This window comes from Equus caballus, chromosome 2 (genome assembly GCF_041296265.1).
Source record: "Equus caballus isolate H_3958 breed thoroughbred chromosome 2, TB-T2T, whole genome shotgun sequence".
Lineage (NCBI taxonomy): Eukaryota > Metazoa > Chordata > Mammalia > Perissodactyla > Equidae > Equus > Equus caballus.
In genome coordinates, this window is record NC_091685.1 from 37791575 (window position 1) to 37815309 (window position 23735).

Below are 23735 nucleotides of genomic sequence, written 5' to 3' on the forward strand. Positions count from 1 at the left end.
AGGAGCTGCCATCAGGAAACGTCCCCTCCCCAAGGGCGGTGGCTTGGCGGGGCCTCGGTGCCCCCTCACCAGCACCAGGAGAGGCCTCTGCTGCTGGACAGCCCAGGAACTTGGCTCTCGTTTGGTCTCGGAGCCCTGGAGGCCTCTGGGTCGTGAGGTTCTGTGGACGGTGGCTGAGGGAGGGGAGCTCCCATCAGGTGGACGCCCAGCAACACTGGGACTGGTACGGCTCTCAGGAAGCCCGTTCTGCCTGCCTCCGTGCCCTGGGCAGACACGGCCTGTGCTGCTGCGACAAACAAACCCATCCCCCTGAGCTGCCGACGTTCACCTGATGCTCACACGAGCAGAGCAGTGAGGCCTTCCAGGAGAAGGAGGCAGGAAGCTGGGATTCGTTAGCCAGAACGGAAGCAGGCTGAGGGTCTGGGCATGGAGAGGGTGAGAGGGGAGGTGAGCTGGCTCCCAGTCCTAAAGACCCCGGAATCCCCAGAAGGCTGGAGGCCAGGGCTCCAAGGCCAGGGAGACACCTCTGTCCGTGCACGGGGCACTGGAAGGCCCGGGAGAACAGGCCCTCGCCCCACCCTGCACCTCCGCCCAGGCCTGCAGCCCGGGAGCTCTCTGTCTGGGCTGCAGCAGGCTCTGCCCGCCCCAACGGTGCAAGACCTCCGCTCCTTCCTGCCTGCAGCTCCTACCACTAGGGGTCAGCCCTGGACAAGGAGACCCAGGCGGCAGAGCTTGGCCCTGGTCCTGGATCCTGACCTGCCCCCAGGGGGGTCTGGTTCTGAAGGAAGTGATGGTAGAAAACCTTCGTGTGGTCACATCATCGCTCATCATGAACAGGCGCCATGCTAAGCGCTCCCCCTGCATTATTTCACTGACATCCTCACAAGAGCCCTATGGGGTTTATGCAATCACCCTGTTGAGACTTGATGGAACTGAGGCCCAGAGAGGTGAAGGGGCCTGCCCAAGGTCACACAGCTAGGAAGTGATGGGGGCTGGATTTGAACCCAGAACTGGGGGCTGTCACCACATGGTTAGCCCGCAGCAGCGCTCTACGAGCCATGGGGGTCTCCCCATTCCGTGGGGGGTCCCTGTACACTCTCCTCCCAGCTGCTGAATCCCCGGTGGTTTCAGAGCCCCTTTAAGCCAGGAGGTCTCTGGAGGTACCCATCCACCTTGTGGGGAAGGCACAGTGGGGTCAGACCCTCACCCCCACCCCACTTCCAGATAAACGGCACTGAAGCCCAGAGAAGTTCAGTGAGCGGCCCAAGGTCACACAGGGGCAGGAAGAACAGAACGCCAGGGTTCCGGACCTCGGTGCTCACTGTAGGACCGGACACAGCCCTGGGCTCTGACCCCACACGTGAGCTGTACACTCTGCAGAAAACACAGCGTTTGTAAGTTTTTCAAAGTTTCTTTTGGATTAGAAAAAAATAACATTTTTTTCCTTGACAATCCAAATAAGACATTTTCACTCCAGATGAAAATAGGGCAAAAAAAAAAAAAAAAGGAAATAAAAGTCACTTGTAATCCTACTGCCCAGAGATAACCAGTGTTAATTTTTTGTTGTATTTTCTCCCAATGTTTTCCTAAACAAATATGTACATTTTAAACAAAAATGGGCATCTATTATTATTTTTTTACAGTCCCCTGGGAGTGGGAAGAGCGGATGGTCAGCCAGCATCCCTGCTCCCGGCCCCGGGTGGGCGGATGACAGGCTGTCCCCGGCTCGGGGTGGATGTGGAAGGGAGCTGACGGAGTACCACAGACCTCGCCTGGCCTGTCGCTCCTCCATCCTGCTCTGCCAGCCCCGCTCCCTCCACGACTCGGGGGTGAACACACGCCCTGTCCCCCGGCACAGGCTTCCAGCCGGTGCCCGGACCCGCTCTGGGCCTGGGAAGGGGTGGGGTGGGGTCTCACCATGGCCAGCTCGGCCTCCAGCTCCTTCATGCGGTTGTCCTTGAGGTCCAGCTGGGAGCGCAGCGCTGTGGCGTGGTCGGTGGCCTCCTTGGCCTGGCGCCGCAGCTCCCACTTCTCGCGCTCCAGCAGGTCCTTCTCCTTGGCCAGGGCTTTCACGGCATCCTCGCTCTCCTGCGGAGAGAGCACCGGGGCGTTACAGCCAGGGCTGGGGCCCCTCTTGGCCCAGAGATACCTAGAGGCGCTGGACCCCCGGGGCCAGAGGCAGAGCGGGGAGGCCCCTGGCGCGAGGCTAGGCGCTCCAGCTCTGGAGTGAGAATGCCCTGGGTTCAAACCCAGCTCTGCCCCAAAATAGCTGGGGGACTGGAAGAGAGACAACTCAGGAGATGCTCAGTGAATACGTTTTCAGTGAATAAATGAGCAAATGAATGTCATGGGTAAGTCATTTTACCTCACCAAGTATCAGCTTCTCCATACTTAAAATGGGTATGGGTGTGGGGGTGGTCAATACGACTTGTTTCAAAGAATTGCTGTAAAGATCAGATGACTTCACGGGAAAGACTCAAGAGTGTGACAACAGTTGGTTTGGGGCTTTGGTTCTGTTGTTTGGTGACGTGTGTGTCACAGGAAAACAGGGACACAGAAGGGGACACCTGCGGCCCTGTCGCCTTGGCTGCCATGGGGTCCAGCCAGCGCCCTACAAGGTCACAGCTGATGACAAACAGGCTGAGCCCCCCACTCAGCTGCTGCGTCTGGCGGCAGCACCATCCCCGGCCAGTCACCCCGGCCAGTCACCCCGGCGCTGCCCCGGCCGGCCCTCCTGCGAGATGTTTCCCGTGTGATGCTGAGGGCAGGCCCACGGTGCCAGCTGTGCCCTTCGGGGCCGAGCCAGCAGGCGAGGAGCAGAGGGCTGCATCGGGGCGTGGCCTCTGTGGGCAAGAACCGACTTCCAGAACAGCAGGCGCCCTGCCCAGAGGAAGGGTCCCAGCAGGCGCCCTCCCCACCCTCCCAGCCGTGGTCCTCCCATTCACCAACCAAGAGCCAAACTCCAGGTCTCCGTGTGACCTGGGACCACGGAGAGAGGCGGACATCCTGTCTCCTCTCACAGCCTCGTCCCCAAGGGCCTGAATCCCGATGGCCAGAGACCAGGAGCCTGAAGAGGCCCCGGCCCTTTCTCACGGCTGTCACAGCACGGTAGCTGTGACTTAGGTTCTGGGGAGAGAGACTCTGGGTCGAATCTTGGTTTGGCAAGGACGAGCTGCAATGACCGTGCCTCAGTTTCCTCCTCTGTAACAGGGACCCACATGTGCTGCAGGGGTCATGGTGATGACTGAATGGGATCATCTGCAGCATGACGCTGGGCACACAGTGGGCGCTCCCTCGACGCACGCAGGTCCCTGCTGGGAGGTCCTCTCTGGGCAGCTTCCCTGAGTGCCCATCGCAGAGAGCGGCCCAGGCTCTCTCCAACCCACTTTTCGTAGTGGTACCTGACATTGGTCGTTGACCCGACAGTCACAGGTGCCATCAGAAGGCACAAAGCAGACAAAAATCCCAGTGCCCTAAGAGATTCTGCTAGAGAGCCTGCCTGCGTGCTCCATGAGCACAGGGACTTCCCTTCGGGGCGTCAGCACACACCCAGGCCCAGCACAGCCGCCAGGAGCCGCTGCTGAGTACACGGATGAGTGGTGGTGGCTGCCGCGCCTCCTGCGAAGGCCAGCCTATGGCCGAGGGGAGGGCGTGTCTTCTGTGCACGGCCTGTGGCTTCTCAGTGTGGTCTCGGGAGGTGGCGCGGACAAGTCCTCCCAGACTGTCGCTGTGCCCGCACTTTGGGGTCCGGGTGCTTGGTGTGAGTCTCGGCTCAGTCACTGCAAGCTGACGGACAACGGCCCAGTGATTTTACTTGCCCTAACCTCGACCACCTCATCTGTGGACAGCGATGACACTGCAGCCCAGGTGACGGACAGAAGAAACTGGCAACGCCGGGTACAAAGCGACAGATGCACTCTTACAGAATCAGAAGCGAGACTCAGCGCAGGCAGGCGTTCCACGCTGGGCGTTTCTCCTCCTCTCTTTGGAGCTGTGTCTCGGGGTGGGGGTCAGTGCAACAGGTGACAGGCACAGCCCCCTAGGTTACACCACGGATCAGCTCAACACTTTCCCGCACCCACCCAGATGGGGAGCTCCTTCCCCAAGGGCTGAGCCATGTCCTGGGCGTCTGCCCTCAGGGCCCAGCAGCAAGCTTAGATCGTGTAAGGACCCAGGAAATGAAGCGTAAACAGTTGGGTACGGACCATCCCTTAAAACTGGCTGGTGTACAAGAGGCTGCTTTAAAAATGTCCCTGAATTAGGAGGAAGGTCCATCCACTAGGACCCCACCCCTGCTTCCTGGGTCCTCTGAGACCCTCTGGCTCTCCCAGAAGGTCTTGTCTGGGTTACCTTTCTGCACAGTTCTTGCTTCTCCATCAAGACTCTGCCATCCTCCAGAGGCACGACCCGCGACCAGGGTCTGTGCAGGGCCAACCACGCCATCCTGCCCCCCGGGGGCTTCCTGAGAGCGGGTGATCACGTGCTTCTCTGGGTTTGCAGTGGGACCAGCACCAGACATGGGCAGATGAGGGGCCCTGGAAGGGCCTTGAAATCCACGTGGAATTTCCATGAGCAAACACCTGACTCTCGATCCCCAAAGGCCATCATCATAACAATAACAAGCGTTTTTTTCCCCAGCTTGTCTTCCGTGTACCAGAAATGTCAGTGCTGACAATGCTGGGCTCTGGGTAGCTGCTGTCATGATCCGGGTTTTAGGGACAAGGCCACATGGCTGGTGAGTACCGAGGCGAGATTCCGACCCTGCCATCTGGTCCTAAGTACTGGTCCCTGCCTCACAGGCCCAGCGTGACGCTGAATTTTGGTGGCTACTTGACTGGACCAAGGGGTGCCCAGATATTTGGCCAAACATTATTTCTGGGTGTGTCTGTGACGCTGTTTCCAGGTGAGATTAGCATTGAAGCGGAGGACTCGGCTGAGGGCCCTCCCCAGTGCGGAGGTGTCATCCATCCACCCAGGGCCCACATCGACGGCCCGAGAGGCACAAAGTGCTCCCTCTGCCTGGTAGTTGAGCTGGGACGTCGGCCTTCTCCTCCCCTCGGACTGGAACTCACAGCACGGCCCCCCAGGTCTCAGGCCTTCGGACTCAGGCTGGACACCAGCGGCTCCCCTGGGACTCCAGCTTGCAGACGGCAGACTGTGGGACTTGTGAGCCTCCAGAATCGCTGAGCCCATTCCTGATGATAAATCTTGGTGTGTGTGTATATATATATCTCACTTTGGAGAACCCTGACTAATGTGCCAAGGAAGCTGATGACCGGGGAGAGGCGGTGCGAAGGTCGGCCTGGGGACTGCCCCCTCCCTCTGGGGGCGGCACATCACTGAAAACTGTGGGCTGGTTCTCCAGCCGCTGCCCCGTGGCCCCTCCCCTCAAACAAGGGGGGCAGGTCTCCCTGCTGATGGGCACAGGGCCACCTGGGCAAAGCCTCTCCCTGCCTCCCCTGGAAGAAGGACCAGTCTCCCACAGGACCTGCTCCGGCCCCTCCAGCTGGGGAAGGAGAGAGGAGAGAGGTGGACGAGAGGCAGGTAGTCCTGCAGACTGAATGTCTGTGTCCCCCCGAAAAACAACGCCCGGGGTGATGGTGTTAGGAGCGGGGCCTCTGGGAGGTGCTTATCCCAGGATGGTGGAGCCCTCGTGAATGGGATTCGTGCCCTTATAAAAGAGACCCCGCAGAGCTTCCTCGCCCCTTCCCCCCTGTGGGGCACAGGGAGGGGTCTGCGACCCCAAAGAGGACCAGGAAAGCAGGCAGCAGGGGGCCCTGTTCCTCCCCTCGGCTTGCACAGGGCACCTGCTTCCTGTCACACGCCATCTGCGAGGTCAGGTATGGGGAGGCCGACTCCAAAGGGACCCAGCTGGCCTGCCGGGGAAGGACGCGGGCAGGGGAGGCCGGCCCAGCTGGCGGCACCGGGGGCAGCCACAGCTCCAGGCACAGCGGGCAGCCCGGTGCAGGGCCTCTCCTGGGGCTGTCTTCACCATGGAGACGAAGAGAGCTGCACGCTGGGGAGGCGACGGGAAGGGTGACTGGTGAAGACCACAGTGGGCTGTGGGGATGAAGCATCTAAATTCCAATTCCGTCCCTGACACTCAGGCCTCTCAGCTCCAGCTCAGAGGCAGCAGGCGAATGCGCTCAGGCCGCCAGCCGTCTGAAGAACCACTAAACCTTCATCAACGGGGAAGACTCGAGCTCAATGAACCTCCTCCTCTGTTTCCTCCCCCGCGTACACCTGAACCTTGCCCACAGCCCCGGTCACGTGGTGTCCTGTACTTGAGGAGCCATTTTCAACAGTTTTTCTGCCCTGCACACCAGCAGGTCCCACCCATCTCCCTGCAGACACAGCAGCTCACTAAGGCCCGCTCGGCTGGGCAGACAGACTGTCTGCTTTAAGTGTGGCACCCTCTTCAGCATGCCCACACCACAGATACCAGACAGGTATTTGCTGAACCAAACTCTTCAGTCATCTGACCATAAACTCCTATGCATCCCACAGTGCCCAACTCATGTCACCTCCTCTGTGAAGCCTTCCAAAACTCTCTCCCTGTAGGCAGAATGTCCTGGGGTCTTACTGGTGCTCCCCAGCTCTCTCTTCATGCTTTCACTATGGGTTAATATTAATAAGACACAGCAACATTTACTGAGCAGTTATTATGCACCGGGTGCCACGCTGAGTGCTCTGCCTTCATCATCTCATACGGTCTTCATCACAGCTCTGTACGGTCTGCACCATGACCACTGTTTTGCAGATGAGGAAACCAAGGCTCTGGAAGGTTGACGGAGATGCCCAAGGGCACGCACATGGGGATCTGGGATCTGAGATCTGGGATCTGAACCCAGGCCAGCTGGAAGCCAGCGTTCACACTGTCACCGACAGGGCCATCCTGTCCAGGCCTGCTTGTCCAGGAGGCATGGAGCCCCCCACCAGGGGCTGTGCAGTTCCCCTTGGTGCCCAGGCCTGGCCCACACAGCAGAGGCTTCCCCAAGGAGCACTGGTGACGTGAGCCGTGTGTCTGTGTTTTGGGATTTGAGGGGCAGACCCTGTCCTGGGCTGAGCAGGGGGATCTGCATGTGGGGGGAGGGGAGGGGAGAGGAAGGGGGAAGGGAGGGGAGAGGAGGGAGGAAGGGAGGGGAGAGGGGGAGGGGAGGGGGGAGGGGAGGGGGCCCGACCTTGCGGTGCTGCTCGTAGTTGCGGATGAAGTCTCGCAGCTGCTCCTCGCGGCTCTCCAGCGTGGCGTACAGCTGCTGCATCTGGCTCACCAGGTCCGTCTTCTCGCCCTTGAGGCGCTTCCGGTCGGCTTTCATGGCTGGGGACAGAAGAGTGGGTTAGTTCCCGAGACCCCAGCCGTATATCAGCCCCGAGTGCAGATAAGGGCCCCTCGTCTACCCTCTTTTTAACAGGTGAGGACACGGGTTCAGAAAGATGTGGTTTCTCTCCTGAGCGCCCCGTCACTCAAGGGCATTCCCAGAATTCGCGCCCGGGCCCGCCAGACCCTACAGCCTGGGTCTCATGTCTGTGCTCTTGATCCACCCAGGGAGCAAGGCTTGGACAAACGTCTTTCTCCGCCATGGACGGGCCAGGTCCCCCCGTGTGGAAGAGCTGGGGGCCTGGGGAGGGCCCGACCCCCATGGCCCAGGATGCGGAAGGGGCCCTGATTCTCTGCTGAAGCGAACTCGAGCGCCCACTGAGCCCAGAAACGGCTCAGCCCAGCATCTGCCCCATTTCTTCCTCAGGGTAAAGTGATGAAAAACACGCAGCAAGGTGGGACACCGGAAGTATGAGCAATGGGCCAGCCCGTGGCCAAGTGGTTAAAGTTCTCATGCTCCGCTTCAGTGGCCCAGGTTCATGGGTTTGGATCCCGGATGTAGACCTACACCACTCATCAGCCATACCCGGTGGCGTCCCACATATAAAGTGGAGGGATATGGACATGGATGTTAGCTCAGGGTTAATCTTCCTCAAGTAAAAAAAAAGAGGAAGATTGGCAACAGATCTTAGCTCAGGGTGAATCTTCCTCAGCAGAAAAAAAAAAAAAAAAGTATGAACAACAGAAGAAAAAATAGATAAATTGGACTTCATCAAAATTAAAAACTTCTGTGCTTCAAAGGATACCTTAGGAAAATAAAAAGACAACCCAGGGAATAGGAGAAAATATTTGCAAATCATAGATCTGATAATGGGCTTATATCTAGAATATACAAAAATTCCTACAACTCAATAATAAAAAGACAAATAACCCAATTAAAAGAATGGGCAAAGGATATGAACAGACATTTCTCCAAGAAATGGCCAATAAGCACGTGAAAAGGTACTTGACATCATCAATCATCAGAGAAACGCAAATCAAAACCCCAACGAGCTACCATGTCACACTCACCAGAACGGCCAAAATAAAAAGATGGACACGAACAAGTGTTGACACAGACGTGGAGGAACGGCAGCCCTCGCACACGGCTGATGGGAATGGACGGAAACAGTGCAGCTGCCGTGGCCAACAGCAGGACGGTTCCTTCAGCGATGTGATGGAAAGTCACCCCATGGTCCAGCAATCCCACCCCCAGGCACATCCCCGAGAGAAACGAAAACACACGTCCACGTTTGTGCACAAATGTTCACAGCAGCCCAAAGGGGGAACCCCCAAACGGCCACGCTGACAAGTGGGTTGAGAGGGGGGCACACCCACGCCACGGAGCATATTCGAAGAGAAGCACTGCCCTGTGCTGCAGCGTGGACGGACCTTGGGGACCTTACAGGGAGTGAAAGAGGCCAGTGACGAAAGGCCAAATGTTGTATGATCCCATCTACACGGAACGTCCACAGGAAGCAGATGAGGGGCTGCCTCAGGCTGGGCGCGGCAGAGGGTGGGGGCTGGGATGTGGGGGTGCTCGCCAAGGTGTGGTGATGAAACATAACGCTGAACGTGGTGACAGACATACAGCTCTGTGCATACGATGGGAACCGCTGAATTGGAAGTGGGCAGACTGTGTGATTCGTGAATTCTCTCTCCACACAGCTGCTCTCACGCACACGGCGCCCCACACCCCCGGCAGCCTCCTGGTATGGCTGGGTAAGTTCTGCTCCCTCCGGACCCTCCCTCCTCACAGCACTGGCTCTTTGGCAAATGGAACGGCCTTGCTCAGGGCAGGCTCTGGCTGCAGGGTGGGCTCCCCTGCCTTTTTCCAGAGCCCCCAGAACTCTGGCTCCTCCCTGGAGAGAACACCAGGGAGGGAATTGTGGAGAATGTGGGGAGAGGGGCAAAGCAACTCCTTGGCTCCAGAAGCTTCCAGCCCAAGAAGGCAGAGACTAGTTATGTCATTTGCCCAAAGTCGCACAGCTGTGTCTGACCCCAAAGCCCACACATTTGCCCCTACATTTCGCTGCCTCTACGGTGGAAGGCCCCAAAGCCTGGAGGGTCCTGGCCCCACGGCTAGCTGAGGGCAGTGAGAAGGGGCAGGCCCAGCTGTGCCACCTCATCTCGATGTCCAACCCTCCAAACTCAGCCTGTGAATATGAAAGAGTCTGAGCTGCTGAGCTCCTGGCCCAGGGCCCAACATAAGCTGACGTCCCTCTGGCCCTGCAGGGGCCTCTTCCTCCTCCTGCCCTTTGCCTCTGTCCCTCGGGTAGAACAGGGTGGAGGCAGGTCGGCTGGGGCCATGTCATCACGTGCAGGGAGCCACGGGGGACCCATGCAGGGGGATGCTGGGTCTTAGCCAGCCCTCTAAATTCCAGCTCTGGGCTTCCCGGCTCCACAGCTGGACTTGTCCCCTTCATGGCAGCTGGGGCAGCAGCAACTCGGGTCACCACGGCCGGAACTGCAGGCCTGCCGAGCCGGGACCTTGAGGGCCAGGATGTCCTGGCAGAGCTGCAGAGAGGACTCATTCTCCCTCCTCTCAGGCAGGGGTGGCCCCACCAGGCCCCAGGGGAGGGGAGGGCAGAGCTGGGCTGGTTCTGTGTCATGTACCTGACCATGGTGTGGCCACATTACTGGTGAACCTCATCTTAAGAAAACGCAACATCTAGTGGCTGGCCCCGTGGCCGAGTGGTTAAGTTCGTGCGCTCTGCTGCAGGCAGCCCAGTGTCTCATTGGTTCGAATTCTGGACACGGACATGGCACTGCTCATCAGGCCATGCTGAGGCGGTGTCCCACACGCCACAACCAGAAGGACCCACAACGAAGAATATACAACTATGTACAGGGGGGCTTTGGGGAGAAAAAGGAAAAAAAGAAAATCTTTAAGAAAAAGAAAAAAAGCAAATACAACATCTAAAGACGTCACTGGCTCAGAAGGAATCTTATGGAGGAGCAGGGGGATGGGACCCGCTGCACCTGTGACGGGTGGGGGTTCATCATCCGGTTTCACAGAGGAGGGAACTCAGGCCAGTAAGTGGCAGGGCACCTGCCTCAGGCTTAGGCACACGTCAGGCCGGCGGGGCGTGAGAACCAGAGGGGAGCCCTGTAGATGGGAGCAGCTCCTGGTGGGGCTGCTGACCCAAAAAAGCTACCGCTGTGGCTTCCCAGGGGAGCCTCGGGCAGACCTCCGCCCCAGTGCGTGTGTGCGTGTGTGGGGTCACGTCTCTGCCATTTGGTTGGAAGTTAACCCCCGGTGGGCTCCGATTTGCCTCCTCCTTTAGCCCCTCTGAATGAGAATCAAACTCCAGACTTTGGTCTCGGTGTCTGGAGGCTCTGGGAGGGCGACCACCCCCTTCTCTGTCGCACTGACCCCTTCTCCGTTGCATCCCTGGTCCTTTCTTCGCTTTTGGCACGTGCCCTTGGAGTGGGGTGACGCACCCTCTTGCTGGCCTCCATGGATCCTCACTGCTCCATCCTTGCACCATCCACGTGTGTGCTGGAGAAGCTGCGTGTGCCGCTGTCCCGTCCATCAGTGCAGGGCTGTGTGTACATGTGTGCACATCTGTGTTGGCAGCCGTGGTGGTGGGGCAGGGGGCTATGCCTCCCCCATCTGACTGGGGCTCCCTGAGAGCAAGTGCTGGCCCTCTGCCTTCAGATTAGCAGCTCCTCCCTAAGATGGGACCGAGAGCTCCCCCAGACTGTGGGATGAAGCCCCTCCTGTGAGCCAGGCTCCATGCTCGCTGCTGTGAGGGAGACAGGGACGAACGAGACATGGTCCTCACCTTTTGGTGGCTGACGATCTGATGGAGGAGACAAACCCACATGCACATGGATGACACTAGTCTCCACCCACCCTCCTTCTTACCAAGAGAACCCCATTTTGTCAGGTCGGCTAAAACACTCAACTTCCCAAGCTCCCTTGCAGCTGGAGGAGGCATGTGCCACAGTTCTGGCCACTAAGATGTACACAGAAGTCTATTGAGAAATCCACTGTTTTCTTCATGGAAAATGGTCACAGTACGCTGGCAGTAACTCTTGCCTTTTGCCCGTCCATTTTCTTTCTGCCAGGAACATGGATGTGACATCCTGAGGCACAGCAGCTGTCTTGCGAGCACAAGGACAAAGACACAAGCTGAAAATGGGGGGCAGACAGACAGAAGGGGCCTGGCCCTCGATGGCACCACCCAGGCCAGGGTTCCTCATAAGAGGAGAAAAATAAACCCCACTCTCCATGGGATTTCCCGTTAGGTACAGCCCAACACATCCCTAACTGACACAGCCAGGCAAGTGGTGAGGAGTGCTATCACCTCCCCACATGAGGCTGCATTCCTGGTTCCTACACACGAGCTCCCTGTGGGGGGGGTCCCTGCCCTGCCCACCGCTGGGCTGGATGCTGCCAGGCAGACGACCTGGAAAGCTGAATCTCTGAGAACGAACGCCATGTGCAGGTCACTCAGGAAGGAGAAGCCCTTTTTATTTATTTATTTATTTATTTATTTATTTTTTAAAGATTTTCTTTTTTTCCTTTTTCTCCCCAAAGCCCCCCGGTACATAGTTGTATATTCTTCGTTGTGGGTCCTTCTAGTTGTGGCATGTGGGACGCTGCCTCAGCGTGGTTTGATGAGCAGTGCCATGTCCACGCCCAGGATTTGAACCAATGAAACACTGGGCCGCCTACAGCGGAGCGTGCGAACTTAACCACTCGGCCACGGGGCCAGCCCCAGGAGAAGCCCTTTTGAACCACCATGTGAAAGAAGCCGTCGCGGGGTGCTCGGCCCAGGTTTTCAGAAGCAAACGCGCCCCCAACCCGCTCCACAAAACGCACACGGAGGAATGGGACCGGGGACTCCTGCACCTGCTGGAGGTGAGACATGGGGGTGCCCATTGAGCCTGAGCGTTCCCGAGGGTCCAGGCGCCGTGTCACCAGACGGGGGCTCCCTGAAGGGCGGGGGTCACACTGTGAGTCTTTAAGGAAACAAGGAGGGTAGCACAACAGACCCCCAAGAAGTACTTTTAATACACACACAGCTGTGACAATGACACGACAGGATGCTCCCTTCCTGGTTGCAGGGACGCTTTGATTTCTCCGTCAAATCCCTACTTGGACGTCCCCAAGACTTCCTGAAGCAAGATGAGGTCTGTGAGCCATGACTGTCTCTGTGACAGCCTCCTGCCTCGGCCTGAAGCCCCCGCACTCCGCTCGCCTCCCCAGTCGCCGGGCTTCCCCTGGGCGTGTCCCATGGCAGCAGCCAGGACGGTGGAACCTCGGCGAGGGAGACAGGTGAGGTTGGCTCCTGGGACTGTGGGGGCTCCGGGGTGGGAGCGAGGCTGTGTGGGGAGGGAAGTGCTTTTCTGACTCAGAGGAGGGTGGATGCTCGCCCGAGGGTGTGAGCAGGGCCAGCCGCAGCCCCTTGGTGATGCGCTTCTCTGGGACGTCACTCTCAAGCTCCTGAGGGAGGCCTCTCCACGGCAAACCCCTCTTCCTCGCCTGGCTTGGGCTGCACAGCCCCGAACCCTGACATGGGGCCCAGAGGAGTGGCGTCAGCCCCAGTAGAACATTTGTGAATGGAACTCTCTACAGGAGGGGCCCAGAGAGAGAAGAAAGCTCTCTGCAGCGAGCTCTTCACTGCCTTCACTGCTGGGCAGAGCAGCTGCGCCCCCAGCACCCAGGCCGAGAGGCCGCAGCCCACACGCGAAGAGGACAGGACGGGCTATGTCTTGGCTTTTGAGCTTCTGGGGGCCGTGGGCCTAGAGGCTGAGGCATTTTTCAGGCACTTTCGAGCACGAGAGGGTTTCTCCTTACCCACCAAGGCAGGGCACCCAGGTAGGCAGGACCTCCCGGCAGCGAGGGACCAGGCTCTGAGCTTTCCCCTCCCTGAGCCTGTTTCCCCCAGCATGAGTGTGCTGGACTCCGTGAGCTGCCTTTGGTTTCTGAGGTCCTAGGACCTTCGCCTCCACCACGACCCCCACGACCATGTGCTTGACCTTGACCAACACCGCACAGCAGGCAGGATGGACATCGGTCTGGAGTCAGAGGATCTGGGTTCTGTCCCAGGCTCTGAGACCTCAACCAAGTCACTCAGCCTCTCCAAGCCTCAATTTCCTACCTACTAAAAGGATCCCAGGTGCCAGGCACAGCTCTAATCCCCTTTGCGTTTTTGTCACTTAATTCTCACGACCACCTCATGAACTCATTCTGCACTAGACGAGGAAGTGGACACCCAGGGACATTACAAAACTCGGCCGAGGAGTGAGTGGCAGTGCCCACCTGGCCCCAGCACCCACCCACCCTCCTACCCCACTGCTCGGCTGGCCTCATCTGCTCCTGGGGACCTCGTACTAGGGGTGGGCAGCACCTGCCTCATGGAGGGGGAGACTGAGGCTCCCAGGGTTAACTCGCTCACCGAGGCTCAGACAGCTCAGGGAGTGGACCCTGGACTTGCATCCCTGACATCTGACCTTGAGTCCCTCCTACTCCTTCATCAGCCCTACTGAGAAGCGCCGTGAACGGCAGGACTGGCATCGATCCACAAGTGGACGACCCAAACATTCACACCAGTTACTCCTGTTACCAGATGCTGTGTCTGCAGCTGACCTACAGCCCCAAGGGGGCCTTCTGAGGTTCCCATTAAAGGTGCTTCAACAGTCTTGTGCGCAGCCCATGACCACTGGAAGGAGGGCGTATGTGTGTGTGGGCTCTTAAGGAATCCTCCACCAGCCACCCTGTCCTGCCGCAGGATCCTCAGCCAGCCCGACAATCTCGTTCCACCAGCCAGAGTTCCCACTAGTTGGAGCTCAGACGACTGTGGCCTGGTGTTCCGGACGGTCCGAGGCCTAGAGCCCTTGTGAAACCTTCCAGCCTGGGGGACCCCTGACAATCACAGGCTCAGAAGAGGGGAGGGTGGTGGCAGCAGGTCAGGCTGATCAGAGCCTGTGGATGATGATCCAGGCCGCCGCCAGCAGGGGGCGCCCGTTCTCTTCCAGTCAACATCCCCTACTAGCAGAGCTTCAGCATCTACACTCCAGGAAGGAGGGGTGGCAGGCCTCTCTGCAGCCCAGAGAGGGAAAGAGAATATCCAACATCACACAGCGAGTCAGCCCAGGTCTCCGAATTCTTACGCCAACACAATTGGGCTAAAGGCATTGGGTCTTTGGGGTCTGCCTATCAGTAGAATGGGGACCGACAACATAATCATCTCTGCCCCATACAGAACAGACTGCCACGTCCTGAGTGAACGGTCAGGCATAGATCTTGAGCGCTGTCGAGGGAGAACACTTCAGACAGACACAGCTTGAGACGCACAGAGCCCCAGATCCCAGTCGGCTGTACCCCGAGCAGGCGGGGGACCTCGGGCGTCGCACGTCACTTCTCTGAGCTTTAAGCTGAGGGTGACAATCTCTGCCCTGCACGGCTCCACGTGACACCACCCAGGGCCTGCACACAGCAGGTGCTCCATAAACGTCAGCATCTCTTCCTGTCTTCCAACTCCCCACGGCCCCCAGGCCTGAGCTCAGGAGGCCAGAAAATACAGGCTGACTCCACCGACTGCCAGGCTGGACCGTGAGCAAAGGGCCTGGAGAAGAGGCCCGGGGTGGGGAGTCAAAGACCCACAGACTTGGGGCCCGGTCCGGGCGCACCTGGGTTTATCTCGGTTTTTCCTGTTTGAAAGCTGAGCAAGGTCAGTTCAGGACAGGTCAGAGGTCAGCTCCCTCAAGAGGTGAAGCAGGCGCTTGTCTTGTGGGCGGCCCTCGGCAAGAAGGAAGAACCGACCGAGCTCTCGGACAGGCGGCCGCCACTGGCAGGGCTGAGAGAGCTGCACCTTCGGGACACGGACGCGGCTGGGTGCTCCGGGGTCTCCCTGGGGTGGCTCTGCTCCTCACGAAGGAAACTCCCTCTTCCTTCCCTGCCAGGGGAGGCGGGCTGACCGGCTCACACGGCCACTGAGCGGCAGAACTGGCCCCTGAGCCCAGGACTTGGATGTGCAGGCCCCTGCTCTTCCCAGACTGCCCCCAGCTCCTCTCTCCGAGCGAAGCCTAGAGTTAGGCGGCGTGACCTCCCCAACCTCCGGCCTGGGCTGGAAGATTTGGAAGACAGGTTCTCATTTTCCAGTCCTGCGGCCATGCAGACATGACTAATCAACCAGACTCACAGGAAGCTGGGTTGATTGGGGATGTCTGCCACGGCATGGGAGGGAAATGCAGATGTGTCCGCTCTGCCTCCTACAGGGAGGCTGATGCCATCACTGATGGTCGGGGTTGGCATGTTTGAGGAGGGTCCGGCGAGCCCTGTCTGGGTCAGTGCTGTGCCAGTCACCATTACACTCCTTGGAATCAGGGTCAACTCCACGTAACCAAAATGGAGAGTGAATGCAATTCTCTGAACTGGTGGGAAAGCAATCCATCCACATCGATGAGATGGCGGCAGACAAACCCCAACCTGCTGGTCAAAGGGGCAGGAGCAGATGATTTCCCTCGACCAGGTCAAAGGTAAACGAGGATTACTGGGCTCCTTACATATTTTTACGTCCACCTCTGACCAGCACTATGAGCTCCTCGGGGGCAGGGACCTGGCCTGCCTTGTCCACTTCTGTAACCCCAGCTTCTAGAACAGTGCCCAGCACACAGTGGGTGCTCAGTAACTACTGGCAGATGGACCTGTAATGAATGACTGAACCAGTGGGCACCCGGGGAACAGTGGGCCTGCTCCCCGGTCATCTCTGAGCAGCGCCAGCACTTCCTGTGTCCCGGGGCTGACAGTTCTGCTGTCCTTTGCCCGTCTCCCATGTCCTCTCTGGGTGAGACAGAGCAGGCTAATTTCCCTTGTGCCTCCCGACAGGACCCTGGGCCTCGGTACCCTCGGAGCTGACAGCAAAATGGCTGCAGTTCTTGCCAAACCTTAGCTGGTGCTCTGTGAACTGTGTCCACGGCCACTTCATGTGGCTCCTGCCACGTCCCAGGCAGGACACAGGAGACTCAAGTGGACCAAAGCTTATGCTGACCCAAGGCACCCACAGAATGTTATGGTGCTCAGGGCTGGGGACGGACCCTGGACACTGTGAGTCCAACACAGGTGAGCCCCAGTGTTTGGAAGTGAGGTGACCTGGTTCTCCCATGGGGCTCCCCTGCCATCAGCCCGGCCACACCTGTGCCTCGAGGAGGCTGTGCTCCTGCTCTCGGCTCTCTCCGCTCAACCCTGGGTGGCTCCTCTGAGCCGCAAGTGAGGCTGCCATGTTCGGATAGGGCAGGAGGCTCCGGAATGGAGGGTCCCTTTCATTAGAAAAGCCGGCTCCATTGTCCCAGTTCCCCGAACCCCGCATGCACCCTCTGCTGGATTTTCCCAGTGTCACGGGAACATGCGATGCTCTCTCATAGCTTCGACAGAAAACCTGCATTCGACCCCATTTCCCTCTCCCGCTCTCACTGCATTTCTCTTCTTGCTTTTGGAGCGAAAAGGCTTAAAAGGATTGTGTGCCCTCGTGCCTCTGTCCCCTCCTCCCATCCTCCCTGCACCACTCTGACTTCTCCACGGGCTCCTTCTTCTCAAGGTCCCCAATAACCTCTGTGCCCTGAGCCCCACACTCCTCAGCCCTTATGCCCCATCGGCACAGTGACGCCTTCTCCACTTGGTCTCCAGGCCCCCCTCCTGTTTCTTCTCTCATCTCTGGTTGCTCTGTCCTGGTCTCTGCTCAGGTCTGACCTCTAAGCATTAGAGGTCCCAGTCTTTCTTCTCCCCCATGTCCCGGCCGGGCTCGTCCAGCCTCCCAGCGTTAAATGCAGCTGCATGCTGATGCCTCCCGGCTGCTGTCCCCAGCCTGGACCTCGCCCCCGAACTCCGACTCAGAGCCAAGAGCCTCCCCACACCTCTGCTGTGTCTAACAGCATGTCCAACTTAACATGGCCGAGACTGAGGCCCCGGCCAGCCCCTACAACCTGCTCCTTAGTCCCCCAAAATCAGTTCACGGGGACCTCAGCCTTCCATCCTCTGGCCCCAAACTCCAGAATCTTCCTGACCCTCCTCCTCTCACTCTTTTTTTTTTTTTTAAAGATTTTATTTTTTCCTTTTTGTCCCCAAAGCCCCCCGGTACATAGTTGTATATTCTTCGTTGTGGGTCCTCCTAGTTGTGGCATGTGGGACGCTGCCTCAGCGTGGTCTGATGAGCAGTGCCATGTCCGTGCCCAGGATTCAAACCAACGAAACACTGGGCCGCCTGCAGCGGAGCGCGCGAACTTAACCACTCAGCCACGGGGCCAGCCCCTCCTCCTCTCACTCTTCACATCAAGTCATCATCAAGCCACGTCAGCTCTACCTTCAACATGTTCCCAGAACCCAGCTACTTCTCACGGCCCCTCAGCCACCACCCTGGTCCGTGTCACCACCATCCCATGTCTGCATCCTGCGGCAGCCTCCCCTGGTCCCCACCCCTTCAGTCTTGGTCAGCCCAGAAGGGGAGGTCCCCGAAAATGCCAGCCAGCTCATGTCCCTTCGCTGCTCCTCTCCAGTGGCTCCCGTCTCACTCAGGGGTGAGCAAAAAGTCCTTACAACGGTCCATAATGGCCACATGATCCATCACCCCCCCAATACCTCTCTGATCTCCTCCCCGCCACCCACATCCCACTATCCCACTGCCACCTGGCTCCATGCTGTTTCTGGTTCATGCAGACCCCCTCCTCCCTCAGGACCTTTGCACTGGCTGTTCCCTGCCTGGAACATCCTCCTTGCTCCCCCACCCACCCACGGGGCCCACTCCCTCCCTCCTCCAGGTCTTTACTCAAATGTCACTTTCTCAGCAAAGCCTTCCCTGGACACCCTCTTCACCCCCTTCCCTGTTGCTTCTCCTTCGAACTCGCCACCATCAAACCCTACACATTTGTGTTTGTTGTGGGGACTGTCATTTAAGCACCCTGCCTTTCTGCCAAGGGCTCCCCATCTCCACCCCTCATTAGAATTCAGTGGAGCCTCTTTCTGGGTTTCTGGAGCCCACGGCTCAGGCCTCTACTTGCTGCATGGGTGCCCCTGTGCCGCTGGCCCAGCCCAGCCCCATAGCAGTTGGCAACCAGCAGCCCGGAAACCAGACCAACAGCTCAGGGCCTCCCGGACTCGCCTAGAAGCATCTTGGAGGCAGGTCCCGGCCTCCTCCAAGCGTCTTCCCAGGAGCTGACACTGGGCATGGCCCACACAGTTGAAGAGAGTGGGGGACGGATGACTCGGGGGCTGGAGCAGGGTGGGGAAGGTGTTGTGCTCACGATTTCCAACACCTCAAGCTGCCCCTCCCTGATCCTCCAGCTTAGGGGCTCAAGAGACGCCCCCCAACCCAGGGTGGAACTGCGCCTGCCCCCAGGGCCCTGCCAGGGCCGCCAGTAAGGCAGTGAGTACAGGGAGGGACCAGAATGCATGCCTGCCTGGAGGGGCAGCAGTTCCAGGACTGAATGGGGCCCAGCACTGCCACACCTTCTGACTGTTCCAGAGAATTCCACACTCTAGATTATCATAATTTTTTATGTCTTAAATGTCTGTTTTTTAATATTGGCAATTAATCCTAACATCCAAATGTCTCTGTGGGCTTCGCGCGTGCTGGACCTCTGATCTGAGCAGGCGTCCGCAGAAGAGGCAACACAGGGAAGACCCGGGCCCAGCCGTGGCGGAGGGAGCAGGCTCTGCAGAGACCTGGGTTTGAAGCCGGGTTCCGCCATTCACCGCTGTGTGACCTCGGGTAAGTTCCTTAACCTCCCTGTGCCTTTGTCCTCATGTCTAAAGTGGGGATAACAGTTGCCACTTCCTTCTACTGTCTTACTGACCAGTAAGCGAGAGCAGAAGCTTTAACTGCCTGATGGTGCTCACCGGGCGGGGCTCACCACTCTGCAGAGGGACTGGGTGCCCTGGCGGGGAGTCTGAGCAGAGGCTGCAAGACCACGGGGTGGGTGGCGTCTTGGAGCAGGAGAAGGTGATGGGGGAGGGGTGCGGGGCCTTGATTAGTCATGAGAGAGTCCCTGTCTTAGACCGAGGTGCCCAGGGCTCCCAGCGGGGAGAAAACTCTGGGCAGGAGGGCGAGCTGACCCCCAGGCAGAGTTAGATACCTGCAGACAGAGAGTATTGGGGGCGCTTTAGGGGCGGGGGCCCTTTGCAGGCTGCGGAGGGGATGCATGGAGGGCAAGGGCACGAGGTCGATGCCACCCATCCCTCGACTCTGAGGGAGCTCGGTGCTCACCTGGTGGCCGGGAGCGGGGGCGGCGGCCGGGAGCCAGCCCCACTTCCTGCTGAGGGAAGTGAGAGGGCCGGGCCCGGAGGGGGTGGCGTTTGTTTTCCAGTCTCTGAAGGCGAGTCCAGGAAAAGTCCTCCTTCCTGCGAATCACCACTAAAAATAGTGGCAGGGGATGGGCCCGGAACACTGACATTCCCTAGACTGGGGGGGGGAGGGGGAGATTTCTGGAAACGCGGCCTTGGCACGCCCCACACCGTGAGGATTACTTTTAAAGGCTCATGTGGGTACATGAGGTCATTGTCAGGCAAGCTGATGACACTGGCTCAGCCCTGAGAGGCAGGGAACGTGTGCGACAAGGAGCGGCCGGTGGTCAGGGAGGCAGGGCACCAGGGTGCAGGCCAGTGTGCTGCGTGGCCTTGGGGACTCATGTACCCTCTCTGGGTCCCAGTGTCATACTCTCAAGATGGGCCATCAGGCCCTGTGGAACCTTCAGGAAGCTGCCCTGGGTGCCCAGTGACTTGGGGACTGCTCTCACCATGCCCTCTCTCCAACAGGGACCCAGCAGGGTTGTCCAAGGTGGATGCAGGCGGCAAACTGGTAGCTACCCTCAGCCTCTTTCCAGGCAAGTTCAGAAGAAGAAGAGAGGCCGTGGAGAGCAGAGATCAAGGGTGGGGACCCTGGAGCCAGACTGTCTGGGCTCAGACCCCAGCTTTGCCCCTCACAAGAGGTGACCCAGAGCAAGTCCCATTAACCCAGTTTGTTGCATCTGTAAAAGAGGGGAAAAAAAGGTCCTACCCCAGCACACGTTCGACAAGCACACAACAGTGTGTTCACCAAGGGACTTGCAGTAAAGTGCACGGTGGCACTTTCTGGAAAAGCCGCAAACTGGAAACTGCCTGGACAACCTCAGGACAATGGCTGCACGTCCCTGGTTCCTTCACACGGTGGATGTTTCTGTCTCCTGAGAAGGAGTGAATTATACAACCACACGCAACGTGGAGGAAGCACACGGACGAAGCGCGAGCGAGGAAGCAGCCGTGGAAGTGCATTCTGTGTGATCCTGCGTGACAGTGCGCAGAAACGCGAGACTGACCCACGCAGTGAGGCAGCAGGAGGCGGCGTCTGGGCGGAGGGTGACAGAAGGGGACCTGGAGGCCTTTCAGGAAGCTGACGATGCCCCACTTCTTGATCTGGGTGCTGGTCAAACCGGTATCTTCAGTTGGTGACAGTTCGCCAAGCTGTAAACTTGAGATTGGCACTTTTCTGTCTGTACATTATACTTCAATAAAAAGCTCAGAGAGCGCCCCCCTCACAGGACCGTTGTCTACATGCAACGCGGTCAGCTTGGCGTCTAGCATAGGCAGGTGCTCAGTAAACACCAGCTCGTATCATCTGGGGGGAGGTGGCCCCCAGGCCATCAGGGGACACCGGACGAGAGGGCAGCTCCAGGTGTGGGCAACGTGGATCCTGCAGGACTCTGGGCTGGGGAAGGAACAGGAGCGTGGGGTTGGTCCTGGCTTCAAAGTTCAGCTCTGTCCAGCCCGGGCAATGACAGCACCTTCCGTGTGCGACCGTGGTGGGAGCTCAGGGGAAGACACCATGAAGGGGCCCAGAAGGGGCTCGCATGACGAGAGTCAGTGGGCTTCCCCAGCCCCGGTGATGACAATGACGATGATGACGATAATGAAGACAACAGCAGCAGCCAGCACCTCCTGAGTGTTGACTAGGGTCAGATATCCTTCTATGTCTTGTAAGTTTCCACTAAATTTCCCTCGTAGCCATCCTGTGAGGTCATTACCATCAACGATCCCAGGACACCAGGGTGCAAACCAGGATGCTGAGTGGCCGTGGGGACAAATGGGGAAACTGAGGCAAAGATGGGCAAGGCTGACTGACGCTGCTGGAACGAGGTGGAGGCAGAATTCGGCCCAGGTGCCCTGGTTCTGGGCTCCTGCTCAACCTCATCCAGGTGGGCAGTGCCTGGTGCCGCAGGGGTGGACACTGGCCTTGGCCGAGGGGGAGTGGAGCCCGGCAGGCCCATCCCACGAGGTCTTCTACTCCCTGCAGGCCCCCGGCCTCAGTCCTCACGGACCCAGGACACGGCGGGGCAAACGCAGCTCACAGTCCCGGTGGGGCTCGCAGCGGGACATGGAGGATGTGGGTCCTATTCCACCTCCCGCTGGCCGTGGGCCCTCAGGAAGCCACGGGGCCTCTCAGAGACTCGGGACCAATAACACCTGCTGACCCCATGGGCTGAGAAGGGCCTGAAGATGGGCTTTACACTCCTGGAGGGCTTTCAGGGGTGAAGACAGCTGCCACGGTGAGGACACGACGGCTGGGGGCCACAGTGCCCCCTGTGCAGGCTGGGGAGAGGTCTGTCTCCTCCCGGCATGAAGCGTTAAGCAGGTGCATGGCCACGGGCTGAGCCACGTTCTCAGATCCCTTCCACGGCCACAAACTCACGTTCTGATCTTCATTCATCTGCCTTCTGGGAGACCCTCTGCGACGGCCTCCGAATTTGGCAGAGGAAGAAAGGGGTCCATTTGTCACCTCCCTACGGCCTCGGCAGCAGAAACAATTACTTTTAAGTTTGGCTGACGTGTCTCTGATTCCCCCTCTTTGAGGAGCACGGTGACTGCCATAACACAGGTGCGGCAGCGAGAAGTCCCAAGAACCGATGTCCTGGTCTTCAACTGTCGGCTGTCGCTCCTGCAGTACAGCCCGAAACTGGACACCCCGGCCACCGCCATCCCCCGGCCAAGGGCAGGTTCTTGCTGCCACCCCGGCCAGGGTCCCCGATCCACCTGACACAGTCCCTTTAACTGGTGGGGCACGCGAATTGTATGGCGAGACTAGAAGTGTACCGGGATTAAGACCTCCGTGAAATATTCAGACTGCCCTGCCCAGATATCTTAATGGCTATACAGCCAAGGTTAATGAGTGTAATTAGATGAAAGGTTAGCGAAGCCTGTCCCTATACGTTCAGGACTGATGAACTCTCCAGCTGTAAGACTGTAAGTGTGAGCAGACGTACACACGTGGACTTCTCCAATGGACTTTGATTTGTCTTATTGAAATAAAAGCTCAAAGGTTGCCCAGAAAAGAGAGGGGCAAAGGGAGTTCACAGGCTGAAGGGAACGGCAGGGGGACCAGAGAGGGGGACTCTAGAGACTCCATAGGGTGCCTGGAAACTGTGAAGATCAAATGAGTTAGTACGTGTAAAAATTTGCATGCCTCCATGGATGGAGAACTCACTACTGCTAGGAGCAGCTGGTTTCAGTTCTAATGATCACATCTTAGAGGCAGGCTTATGCGAATGGCTTATAGGGTCTCCCCTAGAATACTAAGAGTTTAGTTCAATAATATGTAACTAATGAGATCATAGGACCTGCAAAAGTTGCTTTAAAATGACAAATCATCCCGTAGGTCAAGAACAAGATGGGCAGGACTTGGCTGTGGCCTTATTAATAGAAAGGCTTGTATTTGTTAATTCAACAAAAACTTACTGCGGGCTGACTATGTGCTGGGCACAGAGCCAGCTGCTGGGAGCCTGGGTCAACAGGCAGATACGGTCTTTACTCTGATGGAGGCCAGCCTGGAGCAAGGGAGACACAGGACAAACGAGTCATCTAAACGCACCCTGAGGTCGAGCTGTGACGCAAAGAACCAGCGGGCCCCTGGGGAGCTGAGCTTTGCGTGGCGCAGCCTGGGACGGCCTCTGTGAGACTGGAAGGACAGGGAAGATGCCAAACTCGCCAAAAGTGGGGAAGCACGTTCCGGCAGGGGGAACAGCAAAAGCAACGGCCCTGAGGCAGCACCGAGCTCCGGGTTTTCTAGGAGCGAAGGCCGGTGTGGCGGGAGGGTGGGAGGGGAGGTCGAGGAGGGGCCGGGGCCAGGTCGTGCAGGCCTGGTGCTGGAGTCTGGGTTTGCTCTGAGGGGCAGGGGGAAGCCACTTGTATTCATTTTCTGCGGCACCGTAACGAAACACCCCAAACTGCGTGGCCTAAAACAGCAGGAACTCATTCTCTCGCCGTTCTGGGGCCAGGCTTGCGAACGAGGTGTGGCGGACCCGCGTGCCCTCCGCAGGCTCCGGGCAGGAATCCTTCGCTGCCTCCTCCAGCTTCTGGTGTCGCCAGCAAGCCCTGCCTTCCTTGGCTCGTGGCCGTGCGGCT

General features: G+C 58.4%; 1 protein-coding gene across 5 annotated transcripts in view; it reads right to left on the minus strand.

The window, feature by feature from the left end:
* The window catches only part of KAZN (kazrin, periplakin interacting protein), a 1019918-nt gene that overhangs the window by 52952 nt on the left and 943231 nt on the right, over window positions 1-23735 (minus strand). For all 5 annotated transcript variants that reach the window (XM_070252888.1, XM_023627332.2, XM_023627339.2 and 2 more), the window contains 2 exons: window positions 7182-7318; window positions 1918-2088 (listed from right to left, as the gene is read on the minus strand). In XM_070252888.1, the coding sequence (XP_070108989.1) occupies window positions 1918-2088; window positions 7182-7318 (308 nt within the window). The remainder of the gene's footprint in view (window positions 1-1917; window positions 2089-7181; window positions 7319-23735) is intronic.